This window comes from Dinoponera quadriceps, unplaced genomic scaffold, assembly GCF_001313825.1.
Source record: "Dinoponera quadriceps isolate SergipeBrazil2010 unplaced genomic scaffold, ASM131382v1 scaffold1069, whole genome shotgun sequence".
Taxonomy (NCBI): Eukaryota; Metazoa; Arthropoda; class Insecta; order Hymenoptera; family Formicidae; genus Dinoponera; species Dinoponera quadriceps.
The window spans coordinates 1,137,108-1,160,350 of record NW_014555200.1 but is presented as its reverse complement, the minus strand read 5'-3'; the positions used below and the strand labels follow the sequence as shown (position 1 = coordinate 1,160,350).

The 23,243-nt window shown below is 43.4% G+C and overlaps 3 protein-coding genes across 4 annotated transcripts in view; all 3 read right to left on the bottom strand.

Annotated features, from left to right (window-relative positions):
* Nucleotides 1-886: 886 nt before the first annotated feature.
* Nucleotides 887-1,236, bottom strand: LOC106743559 (broad-complex core protein isoforms 1/2/3/4/5-like). The gene has a single exon (XM_014617521.1). It carries the CDS (start codon nt 1,187-1,189, stop codon nt 887-889), a length of 303 nt encoding a protein of 100 aa, XP_014473007.1. The 5' UTR covers nt 1,190-1,236.
* LOC106743560 (broad-complex core protein isoforms 1/2/3/4/5-like) lies at nt 1,185-18,198 on the bottom strand. The gene is made up of 3 exons (XM_014617522.1): nt 18,110-18,198; nt 5,128-5,403; nt 1,185-1,245 (listed from the first exon to the last, which is right to left on the bottom strand). The coding sequence occupies exon 2, from the start codon at nt 5,390-5,392 to the stop codon at nt 5,141-5,143; it is 252 nt and encodes an 83-aa protein (XP_014473008.1). The 5' UTR covers nt 5,393-5,403; nt 18,110-18,198; the 3' UTR covers nt 1,185-1,245; nt 5,128-5,140.
* Nucleotides 18,199-21,279: 3,081 nt separating this feature from the next.
* LOC106743556 overlaps nt 21,280-23,243 on the bottom strand; it is a 32,313-nt gene continuing 30,349 nt past the window's right edge. For both annotated transcript variants that reach the window (XM_014617519.1, XM_014617520.1), the window contains exon 7: nt 21,280-21,825. In XM_014617519.1, coding sequence (XP_014473005.1) covers nt 21,464-21,825 — 362 coding nt within the window. In that variant the 3' untranslated portion in view covers nt 21,280-21,463. The remainder of the gene's footprint in view (nt 21,826-23,243) is intronic.

The window sequence follows — 23,243 nt, the reverse complement described above, 5'->3', positions numbered from 1 at the left end:
CCCTCTCGTTCTCTCTTCTACGTTTAATGATTATCGAAACGTCATCTCAAGATAACCGATTGCGATAGGCGGCGCTCTGCGATGTCATAAATGAGTCACCGAAATTACTGGAACTTGTCGCGATATGTGCGACAAGCGCGAGTTGACTAATTGCGATTTAGCGATTCGCTTTACCTTCCCGGACAGTTGCTCGTCAACTTGAACGCAAACGGAAAACAAAACCACTGTTAATTTGGTTTAGCTTCTTGTGCATCCTGCTCGTGGCGTTCGGAGCCCCGTTGATAATTTCGATTATCCGCAACCAGCGGATGTTCTCTTACTCTCTTCCATATTACACAGATCGGTGACATAAATGCAGGAAGAATTGTCAATTTTTCTACGCGTATCGTCACTCGAGAACAAGTCGCGCCGACAATCTACCGCGATTGATTTTGTTCAGCGATTCTTTTTTTTGTCCTCTTCTACATTTCACAGATCTGTAACATAGACGAAAGATCTGATTAACAATGATTCGAGCGAAATAACTAGAATACGATTCGATCCGGAGGCGTCTCGGGACGCAAAATGATATTCTTCCGTGCTTCCGGGGCTTCCATTAAGAGTTTCTTTCATTCCCTTTTTTTCTTCCCGTGTGTCAACAGTGACGTCAATCGAGCGAAATGTATAAAAAACAACCACGGTCAGGATGACGTCGACGACGACGACGATGATGACGATGACGACAACGGCGACGGCGGCGACGAGGATGACGACAACGGCGACGGCGGCGACGAGGATGACGATAACGGCGTTGATGGCGGTGATGACGACGGCGATGCAGACGGCGACGACGACGACGACGACGCAAACCGTCAGACACAAGGAGGCTTTGATTGTTCCGACGTTTTCATTGCGGTTGCTGCTGCATGTGTATCTGGTGATGCATGCTACCGAGGACGTTCTTGATCGCTGAGGCCTTGAGAAGTCGCTTGAGCACACCGCTGGTACCGCGGTGCTGCAGACTCTTATGCGTGGTCAGCGAGTTCTTCGTACGGTATCTACGGTTACAGAACTCGCAGACGTAGAGCGTGTCCGATTGCTCGTGTTTGTCTTGGTAGTGGCGTTTGAGGGAGTAGTAGCATGAAAACATGCGACGGCAGTACGGACATTCCTGAGGCTCGTTTATGCCACCCGCCGTGGGTGGTGGCATTCGGTACACGACAGTGGGAGGCGTCGTCGGTGCCGGATGCGTCCCGTTGCCCGTACCTGAAACGAATCCGTATAAGATTGCTGTCGGGGAGATAGCTCGTCATCTCAAATCCGGGAACCGGGCAATAATTTCGGCCGATTCGGATCTCGATCGTTTTGTTCGCGACGAGATTCGAGTGAGTGGAAGCGCACCGCCGACAGGTACTTTCTTCTCACGTTTTACAGCACGAGAGATTCAAAAAGCGTTCAATTGGCCCATCCGCTAGGTATCATCTAGGCGACGCCTGCCGATGACGATAAAAATGCGATGGGATGTATATACCATTTTAATCAACGCACTTGAATATCTCTCTATGCTCTAAAGGGCTACATATAGCCTGGACCGGAAAAAACGAGTGTAACTCTTTAAGCTCTGATCGCTCCCGTTATTCTATGCAGAAAAGTATCGAGACGAGATCATCGAAGAGCGAATACACCTCAGATATTATAATTTTTATGCTGGAAAATATCGGGATAAAATGTGAAATATGCTGGAAGGTGTCTTCATTCTTCGATGATCTTACTTCGGTAGTTTTATACGCAGAATGAGGGGAGAATCGAGATTTACACAGTCCGGGAAATTTTGACGAAGCGGCCACGTGCAGATAGACGGGTTAAACTGAGCAGAAAAGTCCTGCATCATTTTGCTGACAACCACGCAAAATTTCGAATTATTAATGAAAAGTGATCATGTATAGAGGCTTCTTTAATTAATAACTCCTAATCTACAAGTATATGACAGCTGTTGTACTTAGCGGCAAGTTCGAGGTACAAAGTTCAATGCATTAATCGCTAGATACAACAGCCGTCATATATTTGTAAATTAGACCACTCTGAACAAAAAGGTCCATTTCGCAAATAACACGCAAATTTTTTAGTTATTAATTAGGGAATTCTCTATACGTGGCCATTTTCAATCATTAACAACACGAAATCTTGTATGCTGCGTGTGAAATTTTGTTCGCAAAATGATAAAGATTTTTTGCTCAGTCTAACCCGTTCTATCTGCATATCGCCGTTCGGTGAAGACGCGTATCCTATATATTCAAATAAAATTATAAATATATTTAAAATATTTTCCGAGGAGTGTGTCCTCGATAATGCACGGTCCGAGGTAAATTTCTCTTTATTCCCTTTTCCTCATCAAAATGCGTATCTCTCGCAATATCATACAACCTCGTGAAAAAGAGATCTCGATATTTTATTTAGTTTGAAAAATATTCAAGTGCGTTGATTAAAATGGGACACACAGCATGTGTGTTTGCTCATTATGAAAAATTTCAATGTCGAATTTCACTTTGACGGCCCGTCGTATAACTCATGTGCGGTATGTGATTTCGTAAATCATAAATCACGAGTGACGAAATGTAGAGTGTAGCGTGCAATTTTTTTTGGTTTCTTTCACATACACCGATGTAACAAATATATAATTGAAATCACCGTTTGTGAGAGATAACCGTTCATAATTATTCGGATCCAAATCAAGTTTGTGGTTGCGTGTGAGAATAGAAGAGTTCAAAATGGTGTAAGAGAGGCTGAAAGTTGTGTGCAAATCGCAAAGCTCCATAGATTGTATAAGTTGGTTAGATAGCATATAATCGCAGTTTCTTACTTCCTCCTTGCAATCTTATCGAATCACCGAAACAGTACACACGAGATGACTGAGGATTTCGAAAGAAAAAGGGAAGATGAGCGAAAGGGCGTAGAACAGGATCTTATATATCGCGTGCATCGAGCTGGCGATTAATGTATGCGTTAGCGTATGGGGAGTAGATATCTGTGGATAGAGAAATTATACAGCAGCAATACGAGCTTGCGCACTGTCGCCAATTTCGAATTGTACGTTTTAAAAACGATTTCCGGAAAAAATAGGACACGTCATTTTCAACGTGAACCATATCCGTCGGTCAAACGAGAAAAGATCAAAGTAGTTTTTCGAGATGAGAAATCCAGCGATCGATTTCGCGCGATAATATGTGCGAATCTTTCGCTCTGTCAAAGACCTCACGATATTTTCGACGATTCCAAAATAATCAGAGAAAATAATCAGAGAAACGACATAAATAACGGAAATGCTAACAATCACTGTAGGAAACAATGCTAGTGAACGTGGGATACGACGAAAAAAGCATGAGTGTTTTTTCGGTTGGAAAATGTTTAATATATATATATATATATATATATATATTTGACATTTTCGCGCGGAACTTACAATCTCTGGCAATCGTCACAACCGCGCCAAAAGTCGATTGCACTTTGTCCAATTTTTTCGCGAAGCTCTCGGTTTGTGCGCAACGCCAACCGAATCCGCAGATTCGACGATGCTCAGAAGAAGAATGAACAGACATGAATCGAACAAAGCACGTAGACAAAGCGAACAAGCAAGCAGGCAGCAGGCGTACAATCGCGTGGACATGCAAACGTGAACGAGCAATAAACGAATAGCTAAGTGAGCAGATTGCCGGCTCGACTGTAAAGTAATTGTGTGAGATATACGAAATGTAGCGGACGTTACATAAACGATAAGAAATGAGAAGGGCTTAGGTTAATCGGAGATTTGTTATTTTCGCAATAGTAATTCCGTATCGAGAACGACTGCGATAGTTTGCGATTTAGACCCACTATCCGTACAGCTATCTCCGTGACTCTCGGCATCGGGAAGGTATCGAGCTGGTAAAAGCTAATAACACCTCCTTTAAGGAAGATTGTTTCATTGGGATTGTCGACAGGCGGCGTATCGTTAGTTGTAATCGTCTTGAACCTCGGTTGCGTAATAGACTCGACCATGTCGTTGCAATGAATTTTTGCTACGTACACGCGGCAGATGGCTAAAATGTTCTAGATAACGTAGATACGGATAAAATTAATGCCAGTTCTAATAGTTTTCGACACTCAACATTGCAAAGTTACGTGTATGCGTGTGTATGTGTGCGCGCGCGCGTGTGTGTGTGTGTGTGTGCGTGGAGCGTGTGAATAAAATAATTTTTGCGAAGGGCAATTCCTCGTTATGGAACAATATCGACAATATTGTACAATTGCAGCACACAAAGTCGCACGTGTATATGTGTGTGTATGCGAGCAACAATAACTCTCGAACAGTGGTTCAACGTGTCTAACGCGATTATGCGGCCGAGTGTCTGTTGCGCTTCCGAAAGGAAATGGGGGAAAAACGCTGAAAAGAGATGGCCAAGGTATACTGGAGCTCAATTATACGTTTGTCAAGCATTCGTGCGTAAACTTTTGGTGAAATCACGTCCGCGTAGCTGCGCGACATGCTGCGCTTTACCGATGCACCGAGAATACGAGTCACTGACAGCAGGTATAACGGGTCGGCGAATACCGGAAGAGCTCGATCAACGGCGCGTACGGTACCAAAGAGGCGCGAAGGACGACGGGATAAGAGGAAAGAAAGCAGTTACGCGAGCCGAGGATCGGACGACGGCGCGAGACTCGAACCGTAAGACGAACAAGAAAAGTAAGAAGATTCCGCGTGCGAGCTGAGACCGGTTTCTCTCCGCGGCATGCACCATTCGCGGAGCTAGAAGGGTGGAACGAGAAGGAGGAAGAAGGAAACAAACTCTCGGCGCTCTACCTCGACGAGGGGGAGACGGGACGACGCGCGAATAAGCACGGAAAGTGTCCAATGCGAAATGAATGTCAAAGAAGGTGCGATAGGAAATAGGTGTGTACGCGCGTCGTTACGTACGTGTTTTGCAGATACGAAAGAAACAAAAAGATAGAGAAGACAGAAGGGGAGGAGGGCATAGAGAGAAAAAGAGAGAGAGGTGTGTGTGTGTGTGTGTGTGTTTGTATGTGTACGTCACACAAAGGTGAGTTTCGAGAAAGACTATTAAAAGTTTGGAAATGCTGTGCGTCATAGGTGTTTAACGTGGTCCCTACCTTATCTAAACCTTCAAAAGAACTTAATGTCAATGTCGCCGGGCCTGCTCTTATGATAGGTATATATATGGGTCATCAGGGAATTACGCGAGCAGTACACCCGCTCGCAGATGACGCATCTGTACTCCTCCTGTCGCTCGGCGTGTTTGTCAGCAACGTGGCGTTTCAGGGATGCTTTGCTGCATAGTACCTTGCCGCACAGTTGGCAGGTGAACAACTTCTTCGCTGACTGGGTGTTCAGAGAGTTCAAGGTCAGTCCCGTCATAGAGGTGAGCACTGAAACACAACAACGCACCTCTCATGCAGCTGCACACCCCCAACACTTATAAACCCCGCACCCTGACCGCCGGAAAAACAATCGCCCGAACGGCTCTCTCGCTCGAGAATGCGAGCGCGAGTGCGTCGATTTCCTTTATTTTTCCTTTATTATTACGATTTTACGATTTCCCCCCCTCCCCCCTAAAGCTCGGAAACAATAAGTATGTATTCGCTTAAAGCTCGTAATTCGTACTTCCACAGACGGATTAGCTCGTAACGATCTCTCTCCCTCTCTCTCTCTCTCTCGCTCTCTCTCTCTCTCTCTCTCTCTCACTCTCTCTCGCTCTCTTGCGACGATTGATATTTCTATACATAGCGAATATATAAGAATACGCGACAATTACCGTATCTTCCCACATTTTGACAATCGTATATTGGCTCGCCGATATTCTCCGCGGAATCTTCTCTACTCCTCTTATCTCATTCTATTCCCTCACGGTCAATTATCACCGAGTAATGCGAATTGATATGAAATTCATTTCAATTACTTGAGAAGCATCGTTTGGGACAACGTTTTAAAACAAATGAATGTAACGCGCGAAAATTTTAAATGGTCAGTGTGCGAATGTAAAAAAGGTCGATCCCTCCCCCTTCCCCTTTAACCTCCCAATCCCCTCCTTCTCCTTTTCCTTCTTCTTCTTCCTCTTCTTCTTCTTTTTCTTCTTCTTCTTCTCCTTCTCCTTCCTCCTCCTCCTCCTTTTCTTATTCTTCCTCTTCCTCTTGTTTTCTTCTTCTCCTTTTTCGTTCTCTTATCTTTATCCTTCTACATCTCTCGTACGTAGGTCGCACCGACCTGTATATCGACCGATCGACCAATTGGTCGATCGATCGACCGGTCGATCGATCCATCGGACGTAAGGTTTGCATCGTTAGAAATGCAATTACGCGTTACTATTGGGAATAAACAGGGGAGAAGGATCAGAGACGCGAAAGAATCGACTCGTCGTTTCTCTTCGTGCGGAGCAAAGCAAGAATTGTTTCTAATGGCGAGTCTTCTGCGCCGGCTTTCCTCGAAACTCCGATCCGGTGCTAACTCGAGACGAGAGGTAAGACAAGATGTGCGCGCACATGCATGAAATATTCCGCGCACGTAGTATACACACAATCACACAACAGACACGAATCGTTTTACACGTGCACATCATATGTGAACATGTATATGTGCGATCGTGGGAGAAAGTTGCAAGGTAATGGAGACGGGCGTATTACGCGCGGAATACGAATCGCTGGTGCGTTTAATTTCCCTCAAAGCGAGGCTCGATTCTATATGACGCGTGAAGGCGCGATACTCTGCGAACCGACGGCTTGTCGCCCGTTTCAACACGGCTCCACGGACGAATATATACCGTACTCTATGTGATTGATTTTACCGTGCTTGTGTGGTACGTTATTATACAGCTCACCTTATTTTACATACGTATATACTGTATAACACTTTTATTAATTTGACAAATATCAGTGAAACGAATGGATCGCTTGGAACTTGATGTCATTCGTGATTTTATAGAACGTATCTACAAATGAATTCTGTTGATATGTGAAAGGTATGAGTGCGGATATTGTCGTTGGAATAAAATGTGAATCGATGGTGAATTGTTATTCCGTCTTGGTTACATGCCTCATTATGACTTCAATAAATCCTAATGTTTTTATGTATAATGTACATATCATACGGTCGCTTTTTGTCGTTACAACACAACAAGATTCGATGATGGCAATCATCAAAATTTCATTCGGATAACTATCTTTGGTATTTAATATTTCAACGACATAAGCGCTCGATTTTGATGTAAAATATTGGCTCGACATTACGCGTTTGTGTCTGACCATTCTTTCGCGTCAGTTTTCTTAATAATTAAAATAATTCGCCATTTATTGTTCAAAAGCGGTTCCAGCGATTTCAGCCATTTCGCCGAAAGTGTGTAATTTCATTTCAAAGAATATTTCGAATAATATTATTTGAGACACAAAGAGATAAATGATTAGATAAATATATGGAGAGAGAGAGGGAGTGTGAGAGAGAGGGGAGAAGGAAAGAGAGTGAAACGATACTCGTCGAAAGAGAAATAAGAATGCCTAATCGCACGGAATCGCACAACCAACAAATGTCTTCCATCGTCAAATGGAATGTATGTGCGTTACCAAGTCGTATTATGGATATACATGTATATTGTACAACGGGTTTCAGATATGTGACGAAACCTAACAGACACGAAAAATTAAATGACGATAGAATAGGTACATTGAGCATTCTGGATGACATTGAAAGCATGCAACTCAAAGAAAAAAATTAATTAAATAAACATAATATAAATATGCGTGAGTCTAGCGAGCTGCGTGACGAATTTTGTATTCGCGCATTTCGAAAATTTCGGACGCCTCTCTCGACTCTCTTTCCGTGATATCACATCCCTTTATTAACGCTCGCTCGTTTTTTCACACTTACTATCTTCTATTTGCTCTCGTCATAATATATATGAGAATCTTTTTCGTTCTTCCATTGTAAGGAACTCACAGCAGAAAATACATTTCGTTCGTTTATTCGAGAAGAAAAAAAAAATATATATATATAGAGAGAGAGAGAGAGAGAGAGAGAGAGAAAAGAGAGAGAGAAAGAAAGAAAGAAAGAAAGAGAGAGAGAGAGAGAGAGAGAGAGAGAGATGCATAACTGAAAGTTTCAAGAAATCAATATCGAATGTTTCTCGATCGCTGAAACGAATCGTTCCTAATCGTTCTTATTTTTCATGGCAGGGTATTCTTTCTCATGACGCGAGATATACTCTACTTATTCGTCCCTTGGCAAATATCAATCGATACCAATTATAGTGTTCCGTAATTGCCCGTATACAGATATAAAATAAGACGTCGCGACGCGTTGACGGCTAATTTTTGTGTTTACAAGATACTATTGGATAACATGGCGAATCTCGATTCACGCGCAGGGATTGATCGCTTCTGATCGCAATGTTGGACAGTCACGTCTCATGTAAAAATTGTAACACTGTACAAGCGCGGGATCGGTGCACGATCGATACATGTGAGAATGTCAGCTGTTACGCAACGATACGTTACAGCACGATTCGATTGAACAATTTGATACAAGTTATTTTATACGAAGCATTGCCTTCAAAATCAAAGTACATCATTGTACAAACGTTGTATCCGTCCGCAACATGCCACGATAACGCATCGATAAAACACTTACCTTTGGCTGGAAAGAAAAGAAAAAGAATAGTGAAAGGAAGGCACGCGAAATGAAATTCACCTTTCGACATCTTGCGACAAAATTCCCGCTCACTCTGCATAATCAGCGTGGGCCGGAACGCGAATCTTTTCAGTTCCGTTAATTCTACTGAGGATGTGATAGGTGATCAGAAAAACGAGAGAAAACACAAACAAAGTTATTAAACCAAAAAGTACATATTTTCTTATTATATATAAAAATGAAAATATATTAAAATGCTTTGATATTGCTTAAAAATAATAATAGTATGGTAATAATAATAATAATAATAATAATAATAATAATAATGACAGTGAAAGTGAAGGTGATAATGATAATTAATCGTAATCATAGTAATGAAAGTTGTAGGAAGCTTACTGTGGTAATAGTAATAACAGTAGCTGTAGCGGCAGACGGCAGCAATAGTGCATAATTGTGATCATAGTGACGTGGCAGCGATAATGACAACGCATTAAAACTAGGCGTAATCATTCGTTGCTGGCGAAATGTATCAGGGATTTTATAACGTTAACAATAATATAGCAATAATGGCGATAGAAATAGCGATAATGACAATTACAATGTCAACTGTAATGCTGATGGTGATGAAAATAATAATAGCTGTGTAGGTAGTGGCATGACGGTGACATGGATAAAATGATATAAAAATTTTAAAAATAATAATAATATAATCGTGCTCTCTCTCTATATATATATACACATACACACACACACATACACACACGCACACACACATGTATGCATGTATATATATATATATATATTATATATAAGGACAACAACGATAATAATAGCAATGCGACAATGATAACGATCACATCCGATATCTAGACGCGATGAAATTATATATATACATGTATATATATGTAGATTTGTGTGTGTGTGTATGTGTGTGTGTTTTTGACAAGACAATTTTGATAAAAAATAACACAACAAATTATCACGATGACGCACAATTTTTTTATTCATAGTCCAAATCGCATTTGCGAGCAACGTGTAAACGATGTCGCGTTACGTCACATCGTTACATTGCCACGAGTTAGCCAAAAATTTCTCGAATTCCCTATCAAATCATCGATCGATCTGTCGCGACAACGTTATTACGCTTTGCGCATAAATGCGGCATAGACTCTGCATAGAGGCGTCTCGACCGAAAAAGAATCAGTCTTTCGAAAATAGCCAAGATTTTCTAAAGTTTATCGGAGTTTTGTGCTAGCCGATATGTGTTATTTACACAGATTTACGATTGAACGTTGTCGTAAGGCTCTTTCGGAGAGTTTATATTCCTTATGATTCGCATCATTTCCGCGCGTTTAAATAGTCAGCATTTACTTGCCAATATTAATCGGGGAAGCTCTATCTGTCCGATATATCTATGTAAATAGTCGTAATGTTATTTCTACAGTAACGCAACTAACGGAATCGAAGGCTCACTGTATCATTAAAAACTGTCGTGCGAACAAGATCCTCGTCGTATTCTTTTCGCCCGTTCCCCCCCTCCCCCCTCCTCCCTACGAATTGCTTTCGATATTTCGATAAAGTGCTCTATTGTGGCTAGTGTTTAATTCTACGCAAGTAATTGGGAATTTTTCTTTCGGAGAGACAGATGGCGAGGAAGACAGGGGGAGAGGGGGAGGGGGGAAAGAGAGAGAGAGAGAGAGAGAGAGAGAGAGAGAGGTGGACAGATGGGAGGAGGGGAAAAGGAGAATGAATCGTACGTGTGCTTCGATCGAGCAATCACGTGATCGTGCAGACCTGTCCACGAGATTAATCGTGTCGGGAGTAACAGAAAAAGTAGTGAGGGCGCAGAAAACACGACAGGGAAAAAAGAAAAGTTAGAATTGCGTCGAAAAACGAACGGGCCCGTTTTCACGTGCAACGAGCGTCTCGATTGTTGTACTACACGGTCGATCTTAACATTATACCGATTATTACACCTATCAGCGCGCTCCTTTTCTCGTGGAGAAAAAGAACAGAAGCGAAAAAAAAAACGAAGAAAAAAAAAGAGAAAGGAGGAAAGCATTTATTTCACTCACTTTATCCAATTTCCGCGAATCAGCGCCGCGGAGATCTCCGTCAACCCTCATCTCCTGGCCCACGTGTGTGCGCGCCTTCTTTATAAATTTATAAATTCTTTAACTTATAACATTTAGGTACACCTTTAAGCAACGATTTGGTAACATCAGTCAAAACACTTTCACGCATCAGTCCAATGTGTATAAATAGCGTGCATCGTCTAATCGATAAAAAATCGCGATGTGAAAAACGGATCAGTCCAAAGCAGTCGTCGACCCGATCGTGTCGCGGCTAAAGATGAACTTGTGAAAAGTCGCGATCACCTCTGTAGAGCGCGAATCGCCCTCCTGTCCCCTCTATTCGCGCGACACGCGCGAGTCGACCGAGATATATTTTCAGTCTTTCGTACTCGGAAGCCTACAGCATCAGACGTGTTCTCGGTCTAACGTCTAAATCGGATGGCTTCGCTTCGCGACGTGTTCTGTTCCGTTTCCGTCGTCGCTATTACGCTAATTAAAATCGAGAAATCTCGTTCGAAATAATCACGCAGTTTTCGCGTCCGTCCGAAAAGGAAAGCGTTCGGGAGATATTGCGGGGGATATTTGTAAAAAATATCCGATAAAAGGTATTTCTATAATGCAAATGAGAAGGAGTATCCTTTCGACGCTTTTACTCGTCCCCTTCGCGAGTCATCACTCTCTCTCTCGCGAGATTCCCGTGCTGAAGATATGGAAGACCAATAACACTAAAAACACCAATCGTCATCTTTGCAAGACGCGATCGCACCTTTCTATCGCGACATTTCTTTCGATTGCACCACATCTTTCTGCAAAGTGCAAAGCTCCGACAATGGTGGTGGTAGATTGTCGAGGACCCCGACGCGGTATTCGTGTTACGAACATTTCTGCCTTACTTGAAAAGCGATGCACAGCGGAACACGATAATGAAGAACGACGTTTCAATAGCTGTTCATGCCAAACTAACGAGTCCTCGATACACGTATCGTGTAAACCGCTCTGGTAATACGATGTCTGTGGCATGACGTCACGTGTTACAGGTATATATAACGCAAAAGCGAAGAATCGAAACGAACGATAAACAAAGAAAAGGCGCTCGAATAAATCTCTATTAATATATAAATTGTAGTTAAATATTCAGTCAATTTACAATTAATTTCATTAATAATTTATTACTCGCATAATATCGCACCGACCGCTGATCGGAGGACAGATATATGTACATGTATGTGCGCGCGCACGCGCTTGTATACGTGTGTATGTACGTGCATTTGTATGCACGAGTAATTGCACAAACATACACACAAGTACGTCGTCATGCACACATACATATAGATATATATGTGTGTGTGTGTGTGTATATATATATTTTTATATATATATATATATATATTCGCAATTATATTTGGCCATTTTTACAGTAGTCACAAATTCGTCTCATCGAATAAATCTACTAATTTAAATATTATCAATATCAGTTCTTTCTTATCTCATCTGACTACTATAAAATTGTGTTCGTTATCCTCGTAATTTAAAGCTTCGTTCTTCTTCCTCATCCTCTCCGTACCCTCGGTATAACAATTGTTTTTTTTTTTTTACCTTCACTTTACCCCTCGGCGCAATCCCTCCCTCCTTGCTTGAATTAGCTGCGCTAATGCATCCTGTGTCGTCGCACGTAACTTCGCGCGCTCGCGTTCAAGTGTTGATGTGCAGGGATGCGCGATTCCTTGGCGTTTACGAAATTCTCGCGATATGTCCGACATATCGGGCGTGCGATTTATTGGCACTATTACTCGAAGAGATGTAACGGCATCTTACGATCGCGATCTTACCATTNGGGGGGGGGGGGGGAGGAGCGACGCGTGCGATATTACATCCGATAAATCCTTTAACGATTGTGAAAATCGATGAGGCAACTTTGCCCATCGATCATCTTTGTTCCTGAAGAAAAACCTATTTGACGAGTTGCGACTCGCGATTCGCGGAACAATCGTAAAGTATATTCCCACAGGCCCTGCATCATTCGAGATGATGCCTGAATCGATTACGCGAAACGCGAGAATTACGTGCGACGCCAACGATGCGACGTATCGATGTGTAATATGCTTTACCATAAATTATCATAGCCTATCCATAAATGCAACTTGGGCTGCGTTCCGGAAAATTCATTGCCAGTGCTAAAAATCTATAGTTTATATTACGACACCACCACCGATTTTCAGTATTGGCGGTGAATATGCGGGAATACGCGGCTTTGAAAGCGTGCGAGCCGAGTACAACGATACGCGGAGTTGCGATTCGTCACACTTTCTAGAAGAAGAAAAAAAGAACAAGAGAAGAAAAGATAGATTTACGCGCCGCTAATCCACACGCAGTGCGCGTTGCAACCGATGTGCCGTCGAGCACAATTCATCGTGTCATCGTGTAACGGCTCGAAAAACGGCGGAGAAACCAGTCGGGCTAATCGGTGAAGGACGATACGCGTCTCTCTCTCTCTCTCTCTCTATATGTATGTGCGTGCGTGTGTGTGTGTGTCGTGCGTTCGTTTAGCGATAGAGAGAAATGACTGTTCCTTCCGATCTTGTATTATGACGAATTAGCCACGTGATAGAGAAGAGGAACGGGATATAAAAGATAAAAAAAAAAAGGATAGGTACGACAGGCTGAAAGAAAGCTGGTGCCGTATTCAGGCGTCACTACGATCCAACAGTCCCGGTAAAACACCTTTTCAGTCAGCGCGCATTCGTTTACGTTCGGTTCCGTCGCGATGCAACTTTAATACAGTTCAACCCGAAACTTACTCTAGTCGCGATCTAAATTATCTTATTACAGCTCCGCTATACGCTAATCCCGACTATACGCTGTGCGACGTATTCTCACTAAATAATCTTTCCGCAGTTGTCGTTTTTCCGCCCTGTACGTTTGCATTTCGAATGTATCACGGACGGTAATTCATCAACGGAAATAACACCAATTTAATCTCATTGAGAGTCAACTTCATTTCTACCATAAACCGGTTCAATGGCAACTCGATCTCCATTCGAACGACCGTCGCGTTAATACTTCCTATTTCAACGTAGCACCGGCCCGGTTTTACACCGATTATAGTCTCGCGTCCTAAAGAATCTCGTCGTACGTTGTGATGTCGATGCAACACCAACGATTCTACTTATCGTACCACTCTAGATTCGGTATCGATTCGCTCGTATTCTCGATACCGACTCGCGAAAATTGCACAGATTTGTGAGAAGTTTACTTGACAGAGCACGTGATTCGAAACAATTTTTTATCTTTCAAGAAGAGTAAATCTCTCATTACTGAGCTAAACCGAGCGATCAAGCTTTATTAGGCCCATCGACGTTCATATGGGAATCTCATCATTCTTTTATTCGCTGTAGCATGGTGTTTGCAGCGAAACGCAGCTTTGGTCGTGTCACGGGCATCGTGTAACGTAAGTTGTAGGTTCGCACCAAATTCTTACTTCGTCGGTATTTTATTAAAATATAACATTCACAACGTATACCGACGAGTACATCTCGGCCCCTATTATTTACGATTTTTGCAAAAGAGGAGAAAAATTGGAGACAGAGTGGGGGGAGGGAGAGGGAGGGAGAGAGAACGCATATAAACCACCGAACCACATGAAAAGACATTTGTCGAGCCTTCCCTCGACACCTTCAAAATTCTCCCCGGACGCTTCATTCCCGGACGTGTTATCATCCCCGCACGATTCGACGGTGTTTCCTCCGCTAGCAACCGAAACAAAAATTGCAGCACAAATATTCGAAAAATGCGGCCGGTGGAAGACATCCCGAAAGCGCTACAGAGCGCGAAATAGACGAGAAGGAGAAATGTAAAACGGCCGAATATTACACATGTGAAAAGTACCGCGTGAAATATCAGTTCAAGAATGTGAACTCTTTTCTCCATCGAGTACATCGGAAAAAACGAAGACAGTAGTGACGGAATAACGATAAGAGCGAAAATGATAATGATAAAAAAAAAAAAATAATAATAATATCAATAATAATAATATTAATAACAATATTAACAGCAAAATTCTATTACTACTAATTAAAATTTATGATTGTAATTGCGCGATACGTATAATGTGAATATAATATAAGAATTCAACGTAGTAACAAAGTGGTAAGGTACTTTATGTAAAATTCGTTAGGTATCGTAAAGAACATAAGTCTATATATAGCCCGCAAAAGCGTTTAACGTGGAATGAATATATTAGAGTAAAATATTTGTGTGTGTGTGTTTATGTATGTGCGTGCGTGCGTGCGTGCGCGCATGTATTAAATCATTGCATATCTCGTCCTTCCAGATTCAAGCGACGACAAACAATTACTCTATAAGAATATCTATCTCGTCGACCGAGAATAATTTGCCTATCTTTTGCTTTCGCTTCTCGCGACATTTTCGTCACCTGCTGAAATCATTAGAACACCGTGTTGTAAATCGGGCAATATTTAATGTCGAAAAGATTTAGCCTATTCCGGGGCTCGCTTGCAGTCTTATCGAAACTTATTTTTGGACGTCTTTACCTATAATTAGCTGGACGATTGTGTCTTGGACACTGAAAGAAGCCTTCTCCGTAGTATCTTCGCTATCGCTCCGCGATCTAACTAATAAAGCCTAAATTAATTCACGTTTCATAGCCAATGGAGCGCTCGTGACACGGTCTCGGCAACGACTTTATCATAGTGTTTCGCCCCGTACAGAACGAGGCAATGTCGATGCCTCAACTAAAATATCCACGCCTACGTCCACGTTTGAGTCGCAAATTCGGCCGTTCTTCAGATTAAAACAGCTGTAATGACAATCGACTCGGATTTCCATCGTCGTAGACACATCGAAATGGACTCTGTGTTTATTCGTGAGAGAAATCACAAGGATCGATGAGAGGCACGTTTTCCTGTGTCTGCAACATCTTGGGTTCGGAGTGAACGATATTACTCGGCGATGTCAATCCCCGAAACGATATGGAAACTATTCATTCGGGCATACCCAGCTTTTATTGTGTTCTCAGCGTTCCGGACCGACTGATCCGTTCGTACGTTTCTGCGATACGTAGATATTAATCGGGAAAGAAAGAAAAAAGGGTAAAGAAAAACGAGGGGGAAAAAAAAAAGAGAGAAAAAAGAACGAAACGAGACATATTCTAGATATGTACACGTAAGTACGAGTAATTTATAACGTTAGTATTACGCTTCTATTTTGATTCATTGGCACCGGGTCCCGTAAACCATAACGCCAATACGTAAATCTTGTTTAGAAAAGCGCGAGCGATCGCTTCCGCGAGAGAACGAACGATTCACCGACACTTTTTTCAAGGATAACGCGTAAACGCGCAGGGGGGGAAAAAAAGAAAGGGATCGACTTAAAAATCAACTCGGAAAAACCGATTGCTAATTTACAAATCATCCGATTGCACTCCCTTCAGTCTCATTTTTTTCTCGTCGCACTTCGTCGACCGATCGAATCGTCAAACCTTCTCGGAAGCTTGGGAGCGCGATGTCAACGGATACCACCGTCGTAACGATCACCGCGAAACATCACACGTACATATATGTGTGTATATGTAAAAAAATAGAAATATATAAAATAATCGCGCGATCCCAGAAAATTGCAGCAATTTCCACGGCAGTCCGCGTGGTAGCGCGACAGGATGACACATCTACCACGTGCGTTCGTATTTGGAAGCACTGATTTCTCGGAGCGGCGCGTTTTCGCCTTTACGAAAACCGTTGGCCAAACCAGCAGACGTACGAGGGAGATTCGAGTACGCACGTCGCAACGTGGCGACATCGACGCAACCTCCGTCGCCATATTTCCGGAGAATAACAGAATTGCACTCGATAATCGCATCTTCCTCGATCTGTCGCGAGTGGCTAAAAGAATCCACAGACTCGGAGTCTTGTATACTCTGACTGGTCCCAAATGGTCGAACCTATTACAACCAATGTACAATCGATAAGCGACGAATAACGTAACGTAACGTAACAATCGCGTCTCGTGCGTTGGCACTCTTTCTCACCGTTCGTTATCGTATCGCTGAAAAATTCACCTCGCGTCAGCTCTTTGTGATAAGTCGCTGAAAGAGCGCCGCGAGTTCTCTCTCTCTCTCTCTCGCTCTCTGTCGACGTAATCAACGATCGTAGCCGATAATCGGCGAAAAGAAACGCGTTGTCGAACAACGATGAGTCTCGACGCTGTATTGAATGAGCGAGTCAGACGAAATCAGACAACTCGACGCTGAATGTACGTTGAAGAGATGATCCATTATGGAGCGACGCGACGAGGGGGATCGCATCGGCTAGACAAAACGGACTACGAGAGTTTGAGAAGAGAACGTCGCGATTCTCCGTGGTGAGGAGCGAGGGTGGCCGCGCTAGGCGCAACTCTCTCTCCCTGTCTCTCTCTCTCTCTCTCTCTCTATTAAGGTCTCTATTAAGCTCGTTTCGTGGTGTCCCTTGGCACGTAAGACACGCAAGACACGCGAGACACGCGCATCCGCGATCACTTCTATTTCTGTCTACGGTGATAGATGCTCTTGTGATTGTTGAGGCTGTTGAGCGTTCGGAACACCTTGTGGCACAGCGCGCAGACGGCACTGTTCAGGGGTTGAAAGTGTTGCTGCTCTTTGTGCCGTTTCAGAGTGAGTTTCGTGGAAAGGGTCTTGCCGCACACGTCGCACGTGTAACAGACTCCTGGCGGCAACAAGCTGCCGTGTAACGGATGAGACAGTCGCATCGCGAGGATCGCCGACGGTGGACCTGTCATCCACGCGATCGATGGACGTTTTTATTCGTTCGAGTGCAACAACACATTGTCGAAGATGCGATAGGAAGAAGGTGAAAACGATAGCGATATGTTGCGGCGAATATTAGCAAAGCAACGAGCGAGTGAGCGAGCGGAGGAGAAGTTGCGCGCGTAAACGAATATACAGAGACGGGCGGGTAAGACGATTAATTATACGACGAAGAAGGCATCACGAGTGTACAAATGAAGATGTGAAAATAGTTGTATATTGAGCGCGTTACACACGCGAATATGTAAGAAATTACGCAAGCATATAAGTAAAGTAGAAACGTAAATAGAATGCGTGTACGAGCGAGAGCAAAAAGGAGAAAACAACAAGTATATAAAAGGGTAAAGACAGAAGAGAGAGAGAGAGAGAGAGAGAGAGAGAAAAGAAAGATAGATAGAGAGAGATAGATAGAGAGAGAGATAGATAGATAGATAGATAGAGAGAGAGAGAATAGAAACAGAGAGATAAAACCAACAGAGAGAATAGAAACAGAGAGATAAACCAAGTACCATAGTCCGTTGCATATGCATCGACACCCAATTAAAAAGAAATATTTCCATTACGAACCAATATTTGTGGTGTAGGAGGCACACGGCGGAGAGCCACGTGTGTGGATGGACCCCCAGCGCAAGTCCGTGTTCGTGAAGGTAGCGGGTAGGTACACACAGAACAATGACGAACCAGAGCCAAACGTATAGCCGAGCGAGCGGGACCGGGAACAAACAAGAACAAAGATACGACTGCTATTAATATCACTGGACAAGATTAGTTACGATACGCTGCTAAGTATTCTTGCATGATTAGGGCTAGAGATGGGGTGATACGTAGGTGGTAGGTCGGTGGGCTCGAAACGCGGGCTTCTCGCTGACGGTCGGCTCAGGGTGATCGGTCATTTGGTTGAGGAAAGTGGTGAATATGAAAATTGGTTGAGGGTCAAGAGGAACGATCGAGAGCAAACCGGCAGTGGTATCAAAGGTGTTGCTACCGAACATCAGTCGATACTCTTAGCGACAGTCAAATACCTACGAGCCACGCGTATGCTCGATTACTTCCTTTGCTTTCCGCTGCGCTCACAGTCGCAGATATATTAAAGTGGCTCGGAGCTCTGGTTTGTCATTGGTCATGCATAATAACGCGATGATCGTAGATCATAAGGTCGTTTATATCCAAATCGATTTTCCCTGATTTTTTTTTTCTCAAGTCGCGAACAATCTCCGTTGCATTTGTGCACTTGTATGCGCGCGCACCTTACTTCGCGATAGATGTGTACTTTACTTGTTTCGTTCTTACTCTTGCGAGTGAATTTTTATATGTCTCATCTTTAGCGAGCCGTGCCAAATGCAACGAGGATATCCAGTTTTCGTGGTAACGAAAAGACCGATAGCGAGAACCCAAGCTTAATGAGGGCAAACATTGACTGAATTATTATTCTTTCTTGCTACTTTTTCCTGTTTTTTTTTTCTCTTTTTATACTCTCTATCCACTTTCTTTTCCCCGTCGAGGGGAAAAATGTTCGAAAATATGCGAAAAAACCAGACGGTATATTAAAAGTATATATATATACTTTTCTTTTTTATACATAGCGTTTGCGCGCGCGCATGTGTGTGCGTGTTTGATATTGATCTTGTAATTTTGGCAAATCGCGATCAGATGTTACGATTGAAAGGAATCGTTGAGATGTGAAAGATTACATTTGACGAGTGTAACTTACGGGTTACTTGGGCCACGTGTACGGACACTGAGTGAAAAAGGAACGACGCTCGATGAGAAGCAAAAAGATTCCATGCGAACTCTCGATAAACGACGAAATGTTCGCACATACCTTTCACCGAGAGAGCTGTAAAAGTAAACGCGTAACGCGCTTTCTCCCGGTATATGACTTTCGACGGAGCAAAAGAGGGAGTAATGTCCGTGACATTATCAACAGTACAGGCAATGTGTGCGTGATAACAATAACTAATATAAATAAATAAAGTAACAATAATAGTCACAACAGGTGATAGTAGTAGAGGCAATAGTAGCAGGAGCGACAATAGCAACAGCAACAATAATATGAAAACTTGCCGATAGAGAAATGTTAATGGCGATAACAACTACTACAACACATCGATAGTATAGAAAAATAATGAATAATGGTACATTAAAGAGACAAAAATATTTCACTTCCATAGACATTTTTCCAGGAGAAAGAACGAATAAATGCGAAATGAGAATATGCCTCTCCTGAAAATGCGACGGATAAGCGAAAGTAAACACACGCGCGTGTGTCCTCGTGTCCGTAGATGTACGGTATTTTCAAATTATAATCTTTCAGTATATTTCTCCTTACTCGCGAATAACCCTGGTATTGGCATAAAAAAGGAAAAAAACGAAGACATCGCTTCGAAGATTTAATATAAAAGTACGGAAACATCGTGCGCGCGCACGCGTATGTGTGTGTGTGTACATGCACAAAACGAAGCGTTGTAATTTGACATAATTGACACTAATGTCGAACGGCAATATCTGTGCGTTGGAGAGCTTCTTTTCCTGCGTATAGATATTGGAATAATAAATTTTCAGTAAGTAAAACTCGCCCGATGACTCGAGCGCGAAAATAATTTCAACCGCAGGAATCCATTCGTTTCGTCGCGTTTCCCGTTTCGACGAAAATTCGCGAAGCGGACGAACCAACGAAAGAAAATAATAATATGCGAGTGGCGATGCCGCGGACGTCGCTGTGAATCGGTAGAATAGATGACGATAAATCGCATGTGTCATAAGGAGATGCGATGTAAAATCTCTGCGAAAGCGAACTTGGTGCTCGATCGCAGCGGGCGGATATCCCGTAACGTGGATTTGTACAAAAGAGAAGGGCAGAATGAGCAAAATGAGTAGAAGGAAGAGGGAGGATTCGGAGAATAAAGGAGGAGGATAATACATTACCCGACTCTAAAACTGCCTCGTTTAAAGGAATATAAGAGCGTGTGTTGTACGAATAAATTAGATACGTTAAATAATATTTTATTATCCCGTTTTGTACCGCACCTTTTCACGTATCGTCGCACAGGACGATAAACAAAAAAAAACTTGCCTCCTATTATTGTACTCGCCTCACACATAAATAATATATAAAAATAATAACAAACAGTGTGTGTGTATGTGTGTGTGTGTGTGTGAGTGTGTGTGACAAAAAGTCGAAGGATCACGCCTGTCGCGTAAATAATCGCTCAGATTCCGATAGGCGAACCGGAGAGGGTTCGAATTATATATATCGTTCAGCTCGTTTCACAGAGCGCTAATATTTACAAGACGATGCAACGATCATTCCCGGCCATTCTCGTAGAAAATATCGACGCGACCTCGCACTGTCGTTTGAATTGATAGATTCGATGCAACGCTCTCTCCTGCACGCCGCTGCCTTGCCGATCACTGCCATCTCGAGACTCTCCGAGAGACGTTTCTCATTTAGCCCGCGTCTCTCATCGATCGCCATTCGACGAGACGCAACGGTATCGACGGCTATTTTGCGTCGCGCGTGAGCACACAGGGAAGAACGATGGCGGGATAACTATTCGGCACGCATCGATTAAATCCGCTCCGTCGACGCGCCATCGACGATCGAGATTCGACTCGTTCGCGAACGCCTCCACCACATCCTCGCCTCCCTCGCCTTACGCACGTGAAAAAACCACGGTTCCGCTTCCTCTCGCCCTCCCCTCCCCCCTCTCCCTCCCCGCCCTCGAATCTCATTCGTCGAAAGCCCTAGATCCGCTGTCCAGTGAGAAATTCGCATTTCGATCGCCAGCGATCGCGAGAAGGAGGATCGCGCTGGATCTTGATCGGTCCGTGTCGCGCAAACACCCGGTATACCCACGACACCGAGAAATTCACGCGAGACGGAGAGAGAGAAAGAACAAGGGGGACAGAAGGTGAGAGATCTCATCCCATTCGCGGGTGTTGTTGGGTCTGATGCTGTTGTTGTTGCTGCTGCTGCTGCTGCCGTTGCTGCGACGAGTAATTTCTCTCGGCATGTTCTCGCTGGTCTCTTTGCCGTTCGCGGATCTGCGCTACTTCCTTTCTTTGCTGCTCGCTTTTGTTGTGTTGCCGATGGTAGATGCTCTTGTGGTTGCGTAGACTGTTTAGACTGGAGTAAACCCGCTTGCAGATGTTACAGATCGGTTCCTTGCTGGGCCTGGTGTGCACGTTCTGTATGTGCCGCTTCAACCGCGTTAGGGAGGTCAGGTTTTTGTTGCACGGCTCACATCGAAACTCATCGCTCGCGCCGCTGCCGGCCAACAGACCTGGCGGCAGAACCAGACACACAGGGGTTACTACTCTTGTGGACTTTTGGCGCTTGGAACGTCGCACAGACGTCGGACAGGCGGACGGGTAGAAATTAGACCAGGAGAGGGGAATGAGATAGAGATATAGATAGATAGATAGACAGAGAGAGAGAGAGAGGACTTTATCCCCAATGTGCTTTTCTACTTTATCCTTCGCTTGCTTCGCCTCTCTAATTCAGGACATTGTGCCTGCCGCACACCACCAATCCGTATTCCTACACCAGCGTCGCGATTAAATCACACCACCAGAGTTTCCGCAGCTGAGAAAGTATAGTGCGCCCGTGTGCTCTCCCCCACACACACATACACACACACATACTCACACATACACACACGCACGCACACACTTTCGCTTCTACTCGCCTCTTAGTATTTTAATTTGCGCTTTATATTAATCGAGCATTCGTCGTATCACCGTCACCCGACCACAAGCCGTGCCCAAATTTGTTTACGTGTTATTTCGCATAACCATCTAACAAGATTATGTATGCTTATGGATGTGTGCTGTACTGCTGCACCTCGTTGTACGACACTACGACTGTTATCGGTGAGACGCAATTTGTACAATGCCCCTCCCCCCCTTCCTTCGCCAACACGTTCATCGGACGCAACCATTGTCAACGTATCTCTCGTTTGATTCTTTTCTTGCCTTTGTTTCTCCAATGTCATTTAAAGCGTGACAGTCTCTCCGTAAAATTCGCTATGCCGTCGCAACACGTCACCACGATCGTTAATCTTTTATCATAATCACAATGCTCCGAATCAAAGTTATGGTCAATCTTATGTCGTCGATGTCAATGTCAGCGTTATCGTTGTCAATGCCTCGTTTGCCTTTATCCTCGTGCCACTTAGTCGTGTCACTCGTTATTGCAATTGTTAACGTCACCGTCGCGCTTAATCTCTTCCACATTTATCCTGATTTTATCGTCTCGTTTCGTCTTACTTCCCAACACGTCGTCCATGTTATCATTCCGTACATATTTCGATTCGTCCATTGTTGTTGCGATCGAAATGCATTTTAGCTTCAACTTTGTCCGTTAATGCTAATCTGGTCGCGCGCGGTTCACAAAATATATCGTCGTCATTTGTAATGATTTCTAAATTTATACGACAAAAGCTTCATAAATCACCCGTTGCAGTGAATGTCGTCACCGTCCTTGTCTTCGTCGTCAATACTCTTCTTCGTTACGCCGATTATCGTCGATGCTTTTTTGTTATTTCATGTAAGGGTTTTTTTCTCTCGCGAATTAACTCGATCAAACCGAACGTTTCTATAAATTTTATCGAAAAAAATTCTCCACATTCCTCACTGAAGCATTAGCGCGTTTTCACATATCATTGTTACCGTTAAGTAATGCATATTAATAAATGGTAAA